At 45.4% G+C, this 20793-nt stretch overlaps 1 protein-coding gene across 14 annotated transcripts in view; it reads left to right on the plus strand.

Moving 5' to 3' along the window:
• The first annotated feature begins 3670 nt into the window (after window positions 1-3670).
• Window positions 3671-20793, plus strand: part of LOC124512592 (uncharacterized) — a 189737-nt gene continuing 172614 nt past the window's right edge. For 4 of the 14 annotated variants that reach the window (XR_006962156.1, XR_006962158.1, XR_006962161.1 and 1 more), the window contains exon 1: window positions 3707-3828. Coding sequence is in view for 6 of the 14 variants with exons in the window: in XM_047080268.1 (XP_046936224.1) it covers window positions 8286-8975 (690 nt within the window). In the remaining 8 variants the exon portion in view is untranslated. Of the gene's footprint in view, window positions 3898-5996; window positions 7779-8057; window positions 8126-8235; window positions 9063-20793 lie in introns of those variants that run through there. The other 10 variants (XR_006962157.1, XR_006962159.1, XM_047080270.1 and 7 more) reach the window with 9 other exon arrangements.

Genomic DNA, 20793 nt, shown 5'->3' on the forward strand with positions numbered 1-20793 from the left:
GAGATTTTTACGGATTGACGGAAAGCAGGCAAGGGTTAAGACTGGTGAAATCATTTCACAGGATGGCGGGTGCCCTGGGCAGATGTTCAGCCCTGTGCTGATCTCTCCTTCTGCAGCACTCCCTCTGATGAATAAACTGGCTCCTTTCTCTGGCTGGCACTCGGTGCTTCCCTTTGTAAAGGAAAGAAAACTCGATGTGTGCCAAATGGTAGAATGCATTTGTAGCTCGACTATATGATATTTAACTATGATGAATTACTCAGGCTAACGTAAGGTTGACAAACCTCAGCTGTGCGTCACACGCTCCAAAATGAAATAGAAATCAATGGAGCAGCTAAATGCCCCCTTAAATGCCAATCCCCTTTTCTGTCTAAGCCCCCTTCTAATTCTTTCATGGAAATAAATGTAAGGAATCTTCATTATATATTCAGTTTCCGAATCCATTTTGCTCATTAGGCTGAAATAAGGGGTAGGTGAGGGTTTATTAGGGAGTAAGCATATCTGATAAGCATTAAATTACTTCTGATGGCTTTATGTATTTAATAGTGTTAGCAAATTAGCTTGGTCTTTGATCTAATGGAGTTGATGTTGATGAGGGCTGTGGATTTAACCCCGCATGTTAAACAGAATGCTGACCTGGGGAGCAAGGCGGGGTGACTGAAGAGTCCATGCCTGCTTTTCTCTCTTGTCCTTGGAAATGTTTCCCTTGTTGCTGGTTTCTCTAATTGCCTCCCTGTACATGACTCCCTTCCCCATTATCTCTAATCCTGTCCCTGAATGTCAGTCTTTGCGCTCTCAATTGCCTCCTGCACGGTTGTACCTGATCATGTTGCACGGAATCAACGATCAGACTTTCCCTCCCTTATTACCTGTTCCCTTCCAGACTCCTCGGTCTGCCACATGTCCCGCCATCTTCCTGGGACTCTGATTCAAAATCTTACTGTTATCCAGTTCAGCACGTACTTTTTTTTTTTTTTAATGTTTATTTGTTTGAGAGAGAGAGAGAGAGAGAGAGAGCACGAATGAGAGAGGGGCAGAGAGAGACGGAGACACAGAATGTGAAGCAGGCTCCAGGCTCTGAGCTGTCAGCACAGAGCCCGACGCGGGGCTCAAACCCACAAACTGTGAGATCATGGCCTGAGCCAAAGTCAGACACTTAACAGACTGAACCACCCAGGCTCCCCATCACAGACTTTTTTTTTTTTTTTTAATTTTTTTTTTTCAACGTTTTTTTATTTATTTTTGGGACAGAGAGAGACAGAGCATGAACGGGGGAGGGGCAGAGAGAGAGGGAGACACAGAATCGGAAACAGGCTCCAGGCTCCGAGCCATCAGCCCAGAGCCCGACGCGGGGCTCGAACTCACGGACCGCGAGATCGTGACCTGGCTGAAGTCGGACGCTTAACCGACTGCGCCACCCAGGCGCCCCAATCACAGACTTTTAAAAACTGCTCTTTCTGAGCCTAAATGTCCATCAACTGATGAATGGATAAAGACATTGTGGCTTATATACACAATGGAATACTGCGTGGCAATGAGAAAGAATGAAATATGGCACTTTGTAGCAACATGGATGGAACTGGAGAGTGTTATGCTAAGTGAAGTAAGTCATACAGAGAAAGACACCATATGTTTTCACTCTTATGTGGATCCTAGAAACTTAACAGAAGACCACGGGGGAGGGGAAGGAAAAAAAAGTTAGAGAGGGAGGGAGCCAATCCATAAGAGACTCTTAAGAACTGAGAATAAACTGAGGGTTGATGGGGGTCAGGAGGGAGGGGAAGGTGGGTGATGGGCACTGTGGAGGGCACCTGTTGGGATGAGCACTGGGTGTTGTATGGAAACCAATTTGACAATAAATTTCATATTAAACAAAAAAAAAACACTGCTCTTTCTGAGTTGTCGTCGTTTTTAGCTCACTCTCATGACTCACTGTGACACTGCCTCTTAATGCTCTCGGTGAGGAGAGTGTCAGGCTCTGGGTTAGGTGCTGTGGACACAAGGGTACAAGGCAGGGTTCCCGCCTCTCGGAATCACATAGTCTAGACAGGAACTAAATATATCAACAGATAATTATAATCTAACAGGCATAAATGATTTATAAGGCGCAGAAAAGATCACCTAAGAGTAGGAACGAGGGAGTGAGGGAAGCCTTCAACAAGATGACCCTGGACTTGACCTGGAAGGATGAGGTCAAGTATGCTAGGTGTTAGTGTTGCAGGTGGCAAGATGGCCCTGGTGCAATCTCTAATTATCTCTATAGTGTGCATTACGGCTGTAGCATTCTGAGTATAGGGGGAGCCCTCTGGCTTTCAATTATCTCTGTGGTTTGCACTATGTCTTAAGCATTTTGAAAATAGTAGATGCAATCCCAACTTATCCCATCTTTGGTCAAGTTTCCTCCACTTTTGGGAGGATAGAATCGCAAGTCAGGTGCAAGATACAGAAGTCACAGTTCTGGCAGGAAAAGGACAGTCCCAAAGAGACTTTCCAACGTAGAGAATATTTACAGAGGGGAGGGCGGGGTTTAGGAAGCACCCAGTACTATGAAGAATATGGAAGTAATATAAAGATCGCTCATCACCTCAGGTCTCCAGGGGCAGAGGAAACAGGGTCTAAGGAAGCCAGCTGCCCACTTTTGATATAGAAGGTGTTGTCATAGATGCAGCTAATCTCAAAACCTCACCTGAACAAGAAAGGATAGGACAAGGAGTATCTACGTCCAGTCTTTCTCGTCTCCTGCCCCCGGTTGGCCAAACCCAAGCAGAAGCCAGTGGAGCAAAGAGGCCCTTTGTGACGCACAGAAGTCAGCTTCCCAGGGCACAGAGCAGGCAGACAAGACAGAGAGAGAATCTCGTGGTGACAGTGGGGCGGGAGAAGAACGAAGACTAACCAACACTCAGAGAACACTTTTACCCCAAGTAAATGAGCCCCACCTCCAACTGGCTTGGCCATCATCTCCTGAGAGGCAGTTCCCATTTGTAACTTTTAAAAGAGAAGTGAAAAAGGACTGGTAGGAACAGGGTTGTGTGTAGCCATGCTAAGCAGAAAGAGGAGTTTTTCTTTACTCAAAGAGAGAGAAAAGAATTAATCTCTGTGTCAAACTTACATGGCCGAGATGGCTGGTTGCCTATCTCATGACTGTTCTCCACTCTTCTTTAAACATACTGGCTTTATTTGGTGAGGCAGTGAGCCCAACTAAAGGACGGCAGTTCCCAGTGGCTCTTGCTGAAAGGGGAGAATGAGCAAAGAGCAGAAGTCATCACATCGACTTCCAGGGGGATCCCTTTGCGTGGCTTACTTGGCTGGGAGGCACCCCCTTTCACTCATTGCCCTTCCTTTCCTTCCTACCTCGAATCATGGCCTGTGTCCATCTTGTGCCCTTGGGGATGGATTCATGCCCTAAGGGTGGTGGGGCTCAATTCTCTCAATCCATGCTCTCTTTCTATCAGCCAAACACAAATTCTAATGGCTACACCACATTTAGATGAGTCAGATACACGCACGACCTCCTGGCGGGGCATAGGACTTGGCAGCAAAGTAGCCATGTGAAGTCTTTGATCGCCTTGCATGTAGCAAGTGCTTGTTGTTTTGTTTTTGGATGGGTTGCATGTTCTAGCAATAATTTCCTCTGCGTATGACAGATGCATTTTCTGAACCACAAACTGGACTCTTCTGACAAGCACGAGCACACTTCGCGGAACAACAGGAAATAGCACTGGACATTAGGACCAGCACAGAAACGAGTAAGAGGCATACCTTGTGCATTTACAAGTTAATTCCTCGACCCAGAGATTGTGCGACATTTTGTTCCTTTGAAGAGTTCTGGTGAGTCTCTTTTCCAGGGGTCTGCAAACTCCTGGCCTGTGGGCCAAAGCTGGCCTGATGCCTGTTTTTGTAAGTACAATTTTATTGGAACACCGTACCTAATCGTTTGACATCTGTCTGTGGCTACTTTTGTGTTACGGTGGCTGACTTGTTGTTTGGCCCTCTACTGAAACAGTTTGCTGACCCCTCCTCTTGTCTCTCATGACCACATTTCACGTTTGGAGCCTTGAGCTCATTTGAGTTTTGGAGATGATGACTCAGTAGCTTAAGTTCTGGAAAACAACGGTATGAATATTACTGCAAGTTCTTGAGTAATTGTTTCCTCCCACCCCCACCCCCAAGGAGGTATCAGAATATTTCAAGTCAATCAGTTACCCTGCCAACAATGCCTTAGCCGTAACTGGTAATCATTTAGGGGTTTTGGGAAACTGATTCTGGTTTTGGACAAGATTAGGGTATACAGTTGCCTTGAGGCAATGTATTTGAAAGTTGTCATTTTCTACCAGGGTACTGATTTAGGACAAAGTACTTGGAAAGGTGAAGGAGAATGGGCAGAGTGAACTCATCTGGGGTCAGAGATCAGTATCTTCTAGCACATACCAACCCTTAAAGCCTGAGGGAGCCTGATTTGTTCTAATTTACCACCAATCCAAATAACAAAGCCCAAGTTCTTTTAGGACCCAGGTTCTACCTGTTGGGTGATAAACTATTCAAAATGTCTCGATTCATTGATCAGATCTGAAACTTGGCTTCGCCAATTAATGGCTGTGTGACCTTGGGCAAGTTACTTACCTTTTCTGTGCCGTTTTCTTTTTTTGTAAAAGAAATATACAGGAAATATAATGGGAAATATAATCGTAGCTCACTATCAGGACTATTAGAAGGGCCAAATGAGCTGCAAAGTGTATGTATATGCTTAGAACAGAACTTGGCATATTTTAGGCATTCACTACATGTCAGCTCTTATTGTTGTTGTTTGATTCAATTTCCTTTTAATCTCTCAGGCCTCTGGTTTCATGCTAGCTCATGCTACCTAATGTAAGATATTTCATTAGGCAATGTGGGATATGCTCGTATGCTATTCATTTCAGTATTCGAGACCCAATCAAGAGCGTTTTGCTAAGTAAAGTCCTGTTCTGGGTCTCCCCTCTTTAAAAGTTATGACTGTGTGTTTATAAAGTTGCATGTGTATCTATTCATTAAGTGAACCCACAGTTTCAGTTAACCTGGGGAACAGAATATTGATTTAAACCATACTTTAGGAGGCTTATCTATCACTTTGAACAAATAAAAGCTTACATGAGATTGAACTTCACTGCATGAGACAGGAAAAAACATACTCCACTGAATACAGCCTGTGGTTGTAAGGCCGAGTTCTAGAGGTATCATCAATATATTGGGTTCCTGCTTTCACTTTTTAATGATCTCTGTCAACTCTGATAAAGATAGGCTCACGTTTATTGCTGCAGAATTTACCCTGTCCTGTTACTTTTTTTTTTTCCCTTAACACAGTGAGTATACCTTCAGCCTGTCTCTATCCCAGCACTGACATGTCTACCTTCCAGATTTGTTAACATTGGGGAAATAATGTATTTCCAAGAAATTCTGTCTTATTTTAACTGTGGGTTTTGAGCTTTCTCTGTGTGGAGTTCTACTTATTTCCAAACCACTTTCACGGGGAGAAAAAGACTATGAGTCGTAAGCCAGCTCCATCTTGCTCCGCCTTTTTTAAAAAAACTTTTTAATGTTTATTTATTTTTGAAGGAGAGAGAGACAGAGCATGAGCAGGGGAGGGGCAGAGACAGAGCGAGACACAGAATCCGAAGCAGGCTCCAGGCTCTGAGCTGTCAGCACTAAGCCTGATGCGGGGCCTGAACTCACAAGCCGTGAGATCATGACCTGAGCCGGAGTTGAACGTCCAACCGACTGAATCATCCAGGTGCCCCTTGTTCTGCCTTCTTTTGTCAGCTCCAGGGCACACAGCTAGATAGTTGGATCGAAAGCTTTCTTAAAGGGGCGCCTGGGTGGCTCGGTCGGTTAAGCGTCCAATTTCAGCTCAGGCTGTGATCTCACAGCCCTTGAGTTTGACTCTTGCCTGGAGCTCTGTGCTGACAGCTCAGAGCCTGGAGCCTGCTTCGGATTCTGTGTCTCCATCTCTCTGTCCCTCCCCTGCTCACACTCTGTCTCTCCCTCTCTCTCAAAAACAAGTAAACATAAAAACAAATGAAAAAAAAAGCTTTCTTAAACTTTATCCAGTTTTAGAGCCAATCGGTCCTGAAAGCAGCCTCTCCGGGCTGGTGGCAGAGGTTACAGATTGTGCCTCGTTTCCTGTCCCTAGAATGCTTTCTCCTATCCTTTTAGTAACAGACCCCTGGCTCACATGCTCATCTAACAAAAGACTCTAATTTCCTAGCCTCCTTTCAAACCGGGGGTAGGAGCCACACGGCTTATTTCTGGCTTACCGGGGTATGAGCAGAAGTGAGGCATGCCAGTGTCATGTTCTACCCCAGATAAAGGTCATGGTCCCTCCATGGTCATCTCCCTTTCTGGCGGTTGGAATGTACCAGCAGCTGGAACAGCCACATTGGACCACAAGGTGGGAACAACCCACTGAGAACACGAGACAACCAGACGGAAGGAGCCTGGGTCCCTGCCAGCCCACAGCTGCCAGCAGCCCAGGGCTCAGCAAGTTCAGATCATCCCAGGGAGAGAAATAAGCTATTTTGTTTAGCCCACTGTTATTTTAGCTCTTGCTTGAGCAGCTAAACTGGTATCCTCACTAATGGAGAATTTGGGATTCAGATGTACGGTGCTGCCACGGTAAGACAGACTACGAGGCGTGTTCTTCACAGTACTGGGCAGTAAAGACACAGATATTTCAGGCCAGAGAATGGGTGCTACTTGGCGTGGCCTGGAAAAGCATTTGCTTGCAGCATCTCAGAAGGCAGGCCTGATGCTCGCGGAGTACATGTCTCCAGTAGAGTCTGTTGGAAAAACTCAGGATGTTGGTATGGGTTGGATGATTCTTCTTGCTTTGTGAACGGCCATCAAGAGACTAACTCAGAGAATGAAGAAATTGCAATAATGGGAAACGACACTACCCCGAGCCTTTCTCAGGTGTCTCCATAACGGCTGCTGGCCAGGCAATGGGAGCCATCCCGGCTGCGAAGGCAGATGACGGCACCGTCTTCCCACCCAGAGGCTTTTGTTCTAGGTGGCCTCAAGAAAGTCACCGTAAGGAGGAGAGAAGAGGGGATTAGGCAGAGCAGATTGAGCACAGGGGCCAAGATATAAACAGCAGAGCTTTTAACACATGAAAAGCAGGTCCAGAGGAGGCTTTTGGTTGGGGTTACTTACACTTGGAAGTGTCTAGAAGCAAATACATCTTGACGGTTTTGAAAAATGGTATTTCCAAAGAAATTGAAACCCTGGTCTGCAAAAGCAGGTGATTATTCAGCCCCACATTTTCTTATACATACTACTAGGAAAGAGACAGCAGCCCTCTGCAGCCCTCAAGAGAGAAACACTCCCCGGGATCCATTTAATACGAGGCCGCGGAGGACCTTATCTATTGTCGAGGTTCTTTCTCCCAGAAAACCAGGAACGGCCAACGAGCCTATCCGAGGATCTTGTTTCACTGTCCAGCTGGATGCGAAAATCACTATTGACACGAGTTGCTTTGGTTTTCATTCATTCCTTTTCTGAATGGGAGTTTTTATTGCCCTTGTCCTGACTCTACTCAACCCTGTTGCTATGGAGACAATAACTTGTAGCTAGCTCAGACTGTGGGCAGGCACAACAAGCCTAATGGGGAGGAGGCACAATACCGAGAGTCACTACATTGGAGCTGCATTTGGGAGCTGGGCACAACTTCCGGCTGCCTCTCTTGGGGATGATGATGTTTCATGCCTGGGAGGAAGGGAATGCATGAGCATCTGGTCGGCCAAAAGGTAAGCTTGTATCAGAGAATGCTGGCTTCCTCAATATCTGTTGCCTCCCCCACTTGTTTTTCTTTCAAAGTAGAATTTCTAAGATTGACCCCAGTGTGTGGCTTCTTGGCTGAAGGTTACATTTTATGGCTTCCCATGCGGCCCAGTTGGCTGCTTGACTGAGTTCTGTCCAATGGTGCGTGAGTGGGAGATGGGGGCCAGAAAAGGCATAGGCATATTCTCCCCTTCCATTCACCCCTCCCTTCATCTCTGCTGGCTGGGATGTGACTGTGATGGAAGGAGCTGGGACAGCTACCTTGGACCATGAGTAGATAGAACCTGCAAATGGAAGGTGCGCAGCATCGGAGGTAAGGCACCCGGTTCCCCCACACGGTGGAGCCCGAGACAGCCCTGGACTGCTCTGCATGGACTTCTGTATGAGAGAAAAAAGCCCCTTGTATCTTGGCCTCTGTTTCAGCAGCTGAAATGGGATCCTAACCAGTTCAACAGAACACCAGTCCTTCCGAAATGGAGCTTGAGGAGCTGACTTCTCCGCCCCGGATCGGGACGGTGGGAACATTGACAGTGGCCTCTCAGATCGCCCTGCTTGCCCCTGCATGTTTCGCAGTGAGGACAGCTCCGGACGTCCCGCCGCCCGGCCTGTGGCCCCGCTGCAGTGACAGCGCGCCTGGGGGTGGTGATTCTCCGGCCTCGGATGGAGCGGCTGCTGGGAATGCCTGGTGTAGACGCTGCGCGCCCTGCCTGCCGACAGGCACCGTCTGTCCGAGCCGTAGCGGTACCGAGAGCTGGCAGGCCCGGAGCCACCTAATTGAAAAGAGGGCTGTGACCTCCGACTCCGCCGGAGGCGTCACCGCAGCTGCCGCGGTGCACCTGCCGGCCGAGCAGGGCGGCCTCGTGCTCACGGGCCCCGCCTCCGAGCTGTCCGAGCCGCCGGGTCGTCCACACAGCGCGGCGCCAGTAGTCGGCTGCATCGCGGGCACCGTCTCTGCGCACGCGCTTCACGAAGGCGCAAGACGCCTTTGGTCTCAGAGCTGGAGGGGCTGCGGCAAGTTCTGCAGTCTCCTCCCGCGGGTGTGGAGCGTGACGTACGAGTCAAGGCAAGGTCTTCAGAAGAGCATCGTGTTTCCCATGGCAGGTTTACATTTTCCTCCTAATTGCGTCGGGCTCTGCAGTCTAATGGTGGAGAGAGGGCTCTAGAATCCATTGGCTTCGGGGGCGCCTGGGTGACTCAGTCGCTTAAGTGTCTGACTTCGGCTCAGGTCACGATCTCGCAGTTCATGACTTCCAGCCCTTCCATCCAGCTCCGTGCTGACAGCTCGGAGCCTGGAGCCTGCTTTGGATTCTGTTCTTCCTCTCCCTACCCCTCCCCTGCTCATGCTCGTGCTCTGTCTCTAAAATAAATAAACATTAAAAAAAAAAGAATCAATTGGTGTCCTGGCTCTTCACAATGTGACCTCAGGCAAGTTACCTCTGCTCTTTGACCCTTCATTGTATCATCTGTAAAATGGGGGTTTTTGTGCTGAGAATGACCTGGCTGAGCGCTTTTACTTAGGGTGAGGAAGCTCTCAGTAAGTGTGGAGTATCGCTTGATATCTTTATTATAACTATGCACTTCACCAGGGATGCAAGTAGTTAATTACAGATATCTTTCTGTTACTAAAACTGACAGCCAGAAACTCCTGATGATGATGACAGATTTATGAGGGAGGGGGTGTGCAGGGCAGTAAAACAAATACCTTTGACATGATTACCTTGGAAGAAAGGTGGCAGAAAAGAAGTGTGTGCTCAGGCAATGAATATTTATTAAATACCAAATTGGGGCCAGGCCTTGTTCTGAGTGGAGAGAAGGCAGCAGACCACGATGCCCGTTTGCTGGGGACATATTCTGGTGGAGAGCCGTTCAGTCAGCAAGTAAACAACCATTTTGGAGGTGGGTAACCAACTTTCCTGAACTCAAGCTCACCAGTAAGGTGGTCCAAAACCCAAATTTGATTTCCAAAAGTCTGATCTCTGAGGCTTTATGCTACTCTCTGCCCCTTGACCCCTGTCCCTAGAAAACTCACTGGAATCGACGATCATGGGAATCTCTGTGTTACAGTTCATTAAGGAGCCAGCATGCACCCAGTCTCTTTGTTCCAAGCACCTGACAGACTATTTTCGGTAGCACAGCACACTTAGGAGGCTCAGATCACAGTTTGATCCCCAGCTCAGCCTTCTATGAGCTCTGGGACCTTGGACAGGTTATGCAAGTGCTCAAGGGTCAGTGTCCTCATTGGTGCAAAGTGGGGGCAATGGGACTGACTTTGGACAGTGTGGGTACATGGTTCTGCTGACTCCCTAAACCTGCCCAGTGGACGTCAGCCTAAGTGCATTTTAAAAAGTGGGAAAGAATAGTGTGGCTCATAATAGAAGCACTTAGCTCGAAGTGAGGTTCTGTCTGCGAAGCGTTCCTGGGCTTTGGGGAAGGAGACGGTCGTGCACTGCCCGCACTGCGGAGCCAGCAGGGGCCGGAGCCAGCTAAGAGGCTGGACAGAGGTAGATGCAGATGAAAGCAGGGTGGCATCTAAGTAAAAAGATTCCAAAAGGGGAGAGGGATTAAAGAGCTATTAAATGGATGGAGGGTTCACAAAAATAGTCTTTTGGAATAAATGGAAGCTCATTCAGACAGTGAGGGGCATAATTAGAACAGAATTTGGGAAGGGATGTGAGATCCAAGGTCCCCACCTACTTGCTAGCTCACCCTTGGATGAGTGGGGCTGGGAAGGGCTACCCGCCGATGGTCACCAGCCCCTTCGGGTTGGGCCTGCACATTCTTATCTAGCTTTGCAATTACTCAGTTTGGGCCCCGAGCTTCACTTCTCGGGGTTCAGACATGAACATCCAAGCCCATGCAGTCCTGTTGACTCGCGTGATTGAATGAAGGTTTGCATTTATCTAACACATTCGTGTTTTGTTTTTGCATTGGTACAAGCCTGTCAACCATCCAAATTCTACTTCAGTTCCCTGAGATGGCTCAAAATGGCTGTTCCCGAAGGGACAGAATAAAATAAGGAGAAAGGGAATGGTCTCTGGGTCTAGAATTCAAGGCATGGCCATGTCATTGACCAGCTGTGTGACTCTGGGAAAGTCACACAACATTTCTGAGTCTATCTCTAAGATAGTTCAACACAGTATCTACTTTGTAGGATTATGTGAGGGTTTGAGATTACAGATCAGTGCCAAGCTCAGTCCCCAGTTTGTAATAGGCACTTAATAAATAGTGGTTAGTCTTAAATTTAATTGATTATATAATACAGGGCAATATGAGTAGTATTCTGTTTAGGATCTCTCTATTTTATTTTATTTTATTTTATTTTTAGCTTTAAATACCTGTCATTTGAAACCTTAAAAATCAGGCTGTCAGTAGTCATTGTGTGGGTCCAGCTAAGGGTAGAAAATTCAGTTTTTTTTTCTCCACCACAGTTCTCTTTATTTTTAAGCAAATGTTATTATTATTTTTTTAATGTTTATTTATTTTTGAGAGAGAGAGAGAGCATGAGCGGGGGAAGCACAGAGAGATGGGGGGAGACAGGATTTGAAGCGGTCTCCATGCTGGCAGCGGTGAGCCCGACGTGGGGCTTGAACTCACACCTGAGCCAAAGTCGGATGTTCAATCGACGGAAGCACCGAGGTGCTAGTAGGACCACTTAGGTCAACAACAATTCACTCTACTCTGCCTTGGTTTCCCCATTTGTCCCTTTCACTGTCACCCAAACATAATACGAGAACAAGTTGCAGCCTCGAACATATTATGAGGACTGAGAGGTAGGCATCCATTGGCATCATGTAACGACTCCGAAATTTTAAATGAGCCATTTTGGTGGTTGGAAACGTGTCTATATGCAACTCTGATTGTTGGAATCAGCTCTTTCCCTGCCTAATAGTTATAACATTTTCCATCATGCGCTGAATGCTGGGGTAAGTGCTCACACGAACCTTTTATTTAATCCGAACTATAACCCTGAGTGGTCGATCTCTCAGGCTGGAGAGGCTCTGGGATTTTTGCAGGTCGCTCGGCTAGTAAATGGCAGAGCACGTGTGTCCCTGGGCAGCCTGGCCCATAGCCCTCTTCGATATGGCCCTGGGGGATTTTGGCGAAGGTCCCCTTTTCCACGATGTGGTTAAGAACCAGGGGTCTGCCACATCACTCCTCTCCCGTTCCAAATAGGATTTGAAAGTGCCATTTACCACGATACCCTTGTCCCCCACAAAGCAAGAAGCCATGGGCGCCAAAGTCAAAAGGAGGCAATGGCGAGGGGTGGGAATAATACACGCTCCCATTTCTCTCGGGCCCCGCAGGGAGGAAGACGCGGCTGCTTCCCACGGTGCTGGTTGCTCTGCGCGCTATCTGCACAGGACAATGGACCCGTCCGGCTATCTGCTCCAGTGACAGCCAGCCAGTCTTTTCAGGCTAATCACGCCTTTCAGCCCCTCTGTTCCCAGATCTCGGCCTCCCTTGCCTTCCGCTGTGGGAGAAGGGAGATGGAGGGAGAAAGCCTCTGGCCTTTAAGTGTCTGCACAGGACGTCTGCGTGGAGTGTAGTGGTGAGATAAGGGCTATTTCAGGCTGTGTCTCCTGCTTGTGTGAATAGCACGTGATTGATTTCAGAAAGGGAAATTTATTTCCCTGCAGACATATTTTTATCATTTGCTTGAATTCCTTGATGCCTTACTCACCATATGTATAGAAGAGTCAGGTCTCCTTCAGAGGGGGAAGGAAGGGAAAAATGGATAACACTTTAAACCTGAAAAAAAAAAATATATATATATATAAAAGGCACTGCCAGGTAAAATGTTCTGTGACCTATAAGCTTTGGAATGGGTCAGAGGGATTATACTGAGGCTGACATTTCGAAATGATGAGATCCGTTGGCTGCTGCCTTTGCATGGAGCGCGCCAAAGTACCTTCCAGAGCTTTCCTTCCGGGGAAGCCTCCGTGAAGCCCCACTGAAGGGCGAGCACTTGAACCGCAGGGGTGAGAGCTAGACTTACCGGGTCACTTTGCGCTGACTTTTACAGGGTGAGATCACTTTATTTGGAGGGACCCATTCAATTCAGTTAAGCTCTCAAATTTACGTCCTCCTAAAAGAGAAGGCTTAGGAGAGGCTAATATAAATGGAAATGATTTCAGAGGGAGTGGCGGAGAGGAGGGAGCACGCTGGATGGTGGACAGGGTCGGAGGCGTGGGTAGAGAAACGGGAATTTGTATGCAATGAGTTTCTTGGACACAAGCATTTCTTCTTTTTCTTCTTCTTCTTCTTCTTCTTCTTTTTTTTTTTTTATGACTGGTGTTTCACATTTGGGTGGGAACAGAAATGCCCACTGGGACGGGTTAGTTCTGTGAGATTTAAAACTTGGGGCGATTTCCGGGACCGCTTAGTTACCCTGGTATAAAGTTAGTGCTTTGGTGATAACACCGACTGCGATGTGAGCGCCTTGGCATCCGGCCCTGTGAACGGGGGTGGGTGGAGGCCCAGCAAGGGAGCAGAAAACCATCCCTGGCTTTTTTTTTTTTACTTCTATGTGAAGACCAGGGCGTCTGACATTCTGGGAACGTGCTTCTCCAGAGAGGCCGACCTGTCTCTGGGTTGGCAGGAGGCTGCCTGATGCCCCAGCTGGGCTCCTTCCCCAACTGCTCCCTGCTTCTCATCTGCCATCCTGCTGGGAACTGACCCGTTAGGACTGATCCATGGCTCCGACTTCCTCCGGAAGGGGGTAGAGGTAGTTCAAAAGCGTGTCTGCACAAGAAGCACACAGAGAAGAGCCGGGAGAGGGACTGCCCGTGAGGCAGATTAATTGAATAATCGAGGAGCCGATAGTCAATAAAGGTGAATGCAACCTTATGCATCTGAGACTGACTATTTATAAAGCGGGGGTGATTAAAACAGGTCTTTGAGGGTGAGATGTACATAGTCCGGTTCAGCTAAGTGCTGTTTAACCTGTCCCCTGGCCTTTTAATTCCAAAGTAATTATTTTGGGGTTTTGATTTTATTCAAACTGCATGCAATTTTCCTATCTCTCGATTCATTCTTTCTGGCCTCTAATCCCTCCTTTATCTTGTTAATCATTTTTATCTCTTTCTTTCGTTTGCTCCCTCAGATTGCTCTGTTTGTGCAGGTTGCAGAGGACTGATTCTCTCTGCTCTTGGGTCCGGTGACTGTCCCTTGTGGTGGACCACTTTCTTGCCCTCTCCTGGATTCCATCCTCTGTACCTTTTCCCTTTGCTGACTTGAATCTGTATCCTTCTGTTGTTATAAACTGTAATAAACAGCTTTTCTGAGTTCTATAAATCCCTCTAGGGTACCAAGGGTGGTCTTGGCGGGGGGGGGGGGGGGAGGAAGGGAGGGGCAATCTCTCAGTGCAGGAAGATACCCAATTTCAACTCCATGCCGTGTGCTTGGTCTCCCTGTGGGTGTTATAATTTCAGCATTTAATTCAAAATATTTAGTTCTTATGTGTACTGTGATCTCTGTAGGGGACAACTTTCTTTTCCAGGGCGCTCACGGCGTTGTGCATATGCTAGTTTGAAGGAAGCGAGCGATGTTATCTGGCTCTTCTGAGATGGAAACAGGATTGTTGCCAGGTATATATGCACCTCGATTGGCCTATTTGCAAGCCCTCTGATTTCTTGCCTTGCAGCCCCTGTGCCTACTTCAGATTAATCCCAGCTTCTAAGAAATGATCCTTTCTTGGTCACTGCTTACCTTTTTTTGGAACACTCTGAGCCTGGCACATAGTAGGTTTCTAGGACACTCTTGATTTTTGTTTATGTAAAACCCCTTCAGCGCTTTAGTCTTTTTAAAACAGTTATATTTCTTGTTTTTTTTCTGATTTCCTTTGTGGCTCCAAGATTCAAAGCCCTAGACTTTGAAGCCCAAGGGCAGGCATAATGCCAGTTTCTCCGTGTGCACCAGTACCCAGCACAGAACCTGGCACAGAATCAGATAGTCATTGAAGTCAGATGATCATTGAGCTGATCTGAAGACATACTTTAGAACACCCTATTCCCTGTAAAGGTGGAACAGAGCTTATCCCCTAAAATCTTGCTTCCTCTGAACATTAATAATGAAGCAAGCAGGTAGAGAGGTTCACTGTCTTCCAAGTCCCATGAAAATAATCCTGCATCCTTCGGTTTTCTCTTTTATAAACTAAAGGATTTCACTCCTCACTGTCTTATGTCCAGTTGTGTGATCTTGTTAACCATCCCTTTCTGAGACTCTTCATTTACTGCTTTATGATGGTGCAAAACTGACATTCAGATGCTTCAATAAGGGGCTGATGGTAGTTGGATGTAACAAGACTATTACTTTAAGTGTCTTTTGAAAGCATGTAACAAAACCTGTTTCCTTCCTTCCTTCCTTCCTTCCTTCCTTCCTTCCTTCCTCCCTCTTTCTCTTTTCTTTTCTTTCTTTTTTTCTTTCTTTCTTTTTTCTTCCTTTTCTTTCCTTTCCTTCCTTTCTTTCTTTTCTTTCTTTCTTTCTTTCTTTCTTTTTTTCTTTCTTTCTTCCCCTTTTGCTACTTTTTCATTTTAACTTTTTGAGTCATAACTGACATATAAAATTGTATGATATTTAAAGTGTACATCACAGTGATTTGGTATATGTATATATTGTGAAAAGAGTCCCCCAATCTGGTTTTTTTTTTTAACACATCTGTCAGCTCATACATTTATTTTGTGTGTGTGTGCGTGTGCGCGCGCGTGTGTGTGCGTGCACGAACATTTAAGTTTTACCCTTAGCAAATTTCAAGTATACAATACAGTGTTATCAACTATAGTCAGCATGTTTACATTATAATCTGAGACCTTACTCCTCTTATAACTGAAAGTTTGTGCCATTTTTCCAACCTCTCCCTATTTTCCCTGCCTTAGAAACCCACTTTCGACTAGCTTAGGCAAAACAGATAATTGGAAGATGTATTCGAAAAATATTATAGGAATTTACAGAATCAAAGGAAGACTAGAGAATGGCTAGACTTTCCCAAATGAAAAAACCTTTTTGTTGGTAGCACCAGATCTCCTATTTCTAGCTCTCAAGAATTTGGAGATTGTTCTCCCTAGATTTGATTTAAATAATTGGAGGAGGTCCTCTGATTGACTGAGCTTGAGTTATGTGCTTACTCCTGAGCCCAACCTTCTAGCTAGGAATATGGAACCCTCTGATAGTCCAGGGTTGGATCACATGTTTCTCCCTTTGGACAATGCCTGTGATCAGAGAGCATGTGACGGAGAATCAGTTATTATAATTTTTACACATAGTGGATTTTACATCCCTAATTATTTAGAAAAAGGTCATAGCATATATTTTTCTTCAGAATTCTGAGTTGTTGACTCAGTGATATCTATGTTTCACAAATGTTGTCTCCTTCAAAGTTATAATTTAGTTTAGTTATTCTACATGTTATATTGGCCGAGCTCGCTTTGAATCACTATTTTGTTAAGTGGATTTCTTTTAGCTCATCCAATACTCTTCCAAAGAACTGAAAAGAAAAAAAATCCCCTACAATTCCTCCAGGATAAGAATTTGATGGGCATTCAGCAGTCTGAAATACTGTGTGTTCATGCTAACTCCATTCTTACTGCCATTACCCTATTGCCTGAGTTGGAGAAAACTTGTCTGCCATTTCTCACAAGGACATTTTGTGGGTGGAGGACTCAGTTAACACTTTGTTTGCTTATCACATCACTTGATTTATCTGAGGGTAGAAGGAGTGAGGTAGAAGGTTTGACAGGCAGTGACAGCTTGGCCAGTCAGGCTCAAATACCACTGGATGAGGATAAACCCTTAGCCAAAGAGACCTTCCAAATACCATCAAAAGGCAGGAATAAACCATGCAGACAGGAATAAGGCTCCCATCCAAACATTACAGAACCTCTGTCACACTTGAACAAACTCAAAACACACACGCGTATATGGATATATCCTTTCTCTTTATTACTGGTAACCAGAGAGCTAAGGGTGTAAGTTTAGCATCACACAGACTCAAGTGTTGACAACTTATTTTTACAGGGCAGCCTTGAGAAATCCAACAGAGGTAAACCAAAGGAGGGGGAAAATCATAAAGGAGGTGGGGGCACATAATTTAATCCTTGCTATTGGCACTCACTGGCTTTTAGAACTCACTCCCTCCCACCCCATTTTCCACTATAAGTTTTTTTTTTTTTTTCTGATAAAAAAAGAATAAAAACAGCACCGGCTGAAAGGGATACTGCAATTCTGTGTGTGTCGAGGTGCGGGGAGGATTTGGATTAACGTCTCACACAATGATCTTGGGGAGCATTGGAGAGCGCTGGAGAAGCAGCGTGCTGTTGATTTCTTCGAGGTCACCTCTTTCTGATGAAGGAAGCACACAGGTTGTGTTGGTAATGGCCTAGAGCATGAACCTCCAGGCTTTCTGTCAAGACGAATTCAGTGAACTGGTTTAGGATTTGCCTTGCCTATTACAACAATCATGACCTGTTTTGGCTTCCCATGGCCAGCTCAGAACTGTGGAAAGAGCACTGAACTTGGGTTCAAAATCTGGACCAATTCCTTGTGTTTAAAAAAAAAAAAAATTTAATGTTTATTTATTTGAGACGGACGCAGAGTGCGGGTGGGGGGAGGGGCAGAGAGAGAGAGGGAGACACAGGTTCTGAAACAGGCTCCATGCTCTGAGCTGTCAGCACAGAGCCCGACACGGGGCTCGAACCCACGAACTGTGAGATCATGACCTGAGCCGAAGTCGGACGCCTAACCAACTGAGCCACCTGGGCGCCCCACCTTGTTTTGTTTTTTATTGGCCACGGACTTAAGATCTGGGGAGCCTTACTCCCCTTCTCTGTAAAATCAAGGGAATAATAGCCTCTTTCATGTAATCACTGGAATTGGGGGCAGCCGTGCACAGGAAATCACTTTTACGATGTCTGCAGCTTTACAAATGCAGGTGGTTATTGTTACTATTTGTGGCCTGTTCCTTTATGTCAGTTCCAACTCTGATAAGAAGATATTTAGCAGCAACTTCAGCTGAAACTCTGCCAGAACCCCTTACCTTTTGTTTCTCTGGGGTAAATGATTTTCTATATTACACCTAAAACATCTAGAAACACAGGAGAGCATTCAGATTGTGAGAATGGGCAAACCCCCTAGGGAGGTGAGGTAGGCGTGTGTTACTTCCCACACATCGGACAAGAAATTTGTTGGTTTATTCCAGGAGTTCTTAACCGGGGAGGATTTTGACCTCCCTCACCCAGTGCCCCTTTGGTAATGTTTGGAGACATTTGTAATCGACAAGGCTTAAGAGCTGCTCCTGGTAGAGGTCAGGGACACTGCTAGATAGATATTCTGTAACACGCAGGACAGCACCTTATAACCAAGAATGATCCAGTCCAAAATGTCAATAGTGCTGAGGTTGAGAAACCTTGCTGTATTATGAGGAGACATTTTCTTTTTCTTTTTAAAGTTTATTCATTTATTTTGAGAGAGAGAGAGAGAGCGCACAAGCAGAGGAGGGGCAGAGAGAGAGGGAGAGAGAGAATCCCAAGCAGGACCCATGCTGTCAGTGCAGAGCCCGACATGGGGATCCATTTCAGGAAGTGTGAGATCTTGATCTGAGCCTAAATCAAAGTTGGAAGCCCAACCTACTGAGCAACTCAGGCACCCAGACATTCTCCTTCCTTAGGATTCCTAGAAGGAAAGGTTTTGTCAGTTGGCAAGCTTCTTGAAGTCAGTGGTGACAACCATGTCCCTATTGTATTTCCTATTTTCCTATCATCTCTCCTATAAAATACTTACTTTTTTAAATGATAGCCTAGGGGCGCCTGGGTGGCTCAGTCGGTTGAGCGTCCGACTTCGGCTCAGGTCACGATCTTGCGGTCCGTGAGTTCGAGCCCCGCGTCAGGCTCTGGGCTGATGGCCCAGAGCCTGGAGCCTGCTTCGATTCTGTGTCTCCCTCTCTCTCTGCCCCTCCCCCATTCATGCTCTGTCTCTCTCTGTCTCAAAAATAAATAAATGTTAAAAAAATAAAAATAAAAAAATAAATGATAGCCTAAATCAAGTGATACAATTAACATGCAGTTTTCTCTCGACTATCATGCTGAAAAATATGGATGGCTAGTAAGACATCCACTTTCGTATACCTACGTCATTTGCAGTGTCTTTAAGAATTTTTATGTGACCCGTAAGGGTCTAAAAATAAGGAAGCCTTAAAAGTAAACATGCTCTGCCTTTATTTTTATTGTTTTTTATTAATTTACTATATTTGCTTGAGACATTCTTAATCTTTTATGTAATTCAGATAGAAATGTGATGTCTCTAGTAAGAATTATGAAATTTCTTATTGAATAACTTTATTTCAGAAAATATGCCACCATCTTAGATTTAGTAGTTATGTCAGTTAAAAAATTATTTTGAAAAAATTTAAGCTTTACGAAAAATCTGCAAGATGACTCTTGCATATCCTGTATTCAGATTCCCCACTTATTATTAACATCTTATAACATTTGCTTTGTCAATCTCTCTCTTTCTTATTCTCTCTGGATGCACCCACACACATAATTTTCCTTTCAGAAGCACTGGAGAATAAGTTACAGACACGGTGCCCCATTAATTGTAAACACTTCCATGTATATTTCCTAAAAATGTAGACACCACTTTATAACCACAGTGTAGACCACAAATTCTGAAAATTAATGTTGATACACCGTAACTTTCTTAGGTACAGACTTTAAGGGTCACTGATTGTCCCAACAATGCCCTTAATGACAAAAAAGCCAGTTTGGAATCATGCATTGCATTTGGTTTTCGTATGTCTTTGGCCTCTTTCAAACTGGAAGATTTCCTCTGTCTTTTATTGTTTGCCTTGACCTTCTCATGTTTTTGAGTACAGTATTTTGTAGAACGTCCCTCAGTTTGGTATCGCCTGGCGTTTACTCACGATTACATTCAGGTTTGCAGTTTTGGAAAAACTAACACGAAAGCGATGCTGTATTCTCAGGGCTCCCTATTATGCGGCACATAATCCTATTTTGTTCCTTTACGGTTGATATTCAGTTGGTTACTTGGTGAAGGTTGTAACTGCTAGGTCTCTCCACTAAAAAGCAACTACTTTTCCCTTTATATATAATAAGTATTTTTTTTGGGGGGGGGGAATACTTTGAGACTGTGTAGATATACTTTTCAGTATTAAGATTTTATTTGTTAGTTTTAGCCTTCATTGAATGATTTCTGCCTGAATGAATGATTATCATAATGGGGGCCAAAAGGTATTTTGTCTCATCTATTATATTTTTTAGTTGGCTGTAGGAAAGGCCCTTTCTCTTCTCCTTATTTGTTTACTCATTTATTTATTTATATCAGTAGGGACTCACAGAGTCCTTTTTAATTTAATGTGTGATTTACAATTACTTTAATTTATTTAATCTCAAGATGTCTCAGATTGGCTATGAGAACCTGGTCAGGCTGACTTCTGTGTTTCTTTGACACCATGTTTCGAGGCCTTCCCTAGCTTCTGGACTCATTTGTACTTTATCAGACCCAGCTGTAGAATCAGCCATTTCTCCAAGGAGAATAATATTTAGAAACCATGATCTGGACACATACTGTGCTCGTTGCCCCTGGGATGTCATTGCTTCTAGGCCCTAGCAGCAGACATGGTAGAAAACACCCATTCCTTCCTTTCCTTTCCTTTCCTTTCCTTTCCTTTCCTTTCCTTTCCTTTCCTTTCCTTTCCTTTCCTTTCCTCTCCTTTCCTCCCCTTCTCTCCCCTTCCCTCCCCTTCCCTCCCCTTCCCTCCCCTCTCCTCCCCTCTCCTCCCCTCTCCTCCCCTCCCCTCTCCTCCCCTCCCCTCTCCTCCCCTCCCCTCTCCTCCCCTCCCCTCTCCTCCCCTCCCCTCCCCCTTTCTCTCTTCCTATCCTTTTATCTATCATTATCATGAGTAGTTCACACAATTACCTTCAATTTGTATCTAATCCCCCAAAACCCAAAAGAGTCATTCTGTTTTTT

Source organism: Lynx rufus, unplaced genomic scaffold (assembly GCF_022079265.1).
Source record: "Lynx rufus isolate CCGP_SWC_20201006 ecotype Redwood Valley unplaced genomic scaffold, mLynRuf1.p SCAF_17, whole genome shotgun sequence".
Classification (NCBI taxonomy): domain Eukaryota; kingdom Metazoa; phylum Chordata; class Mammalia; order Carnivora; family Felidae; genus Lynx; species Lynx rufus.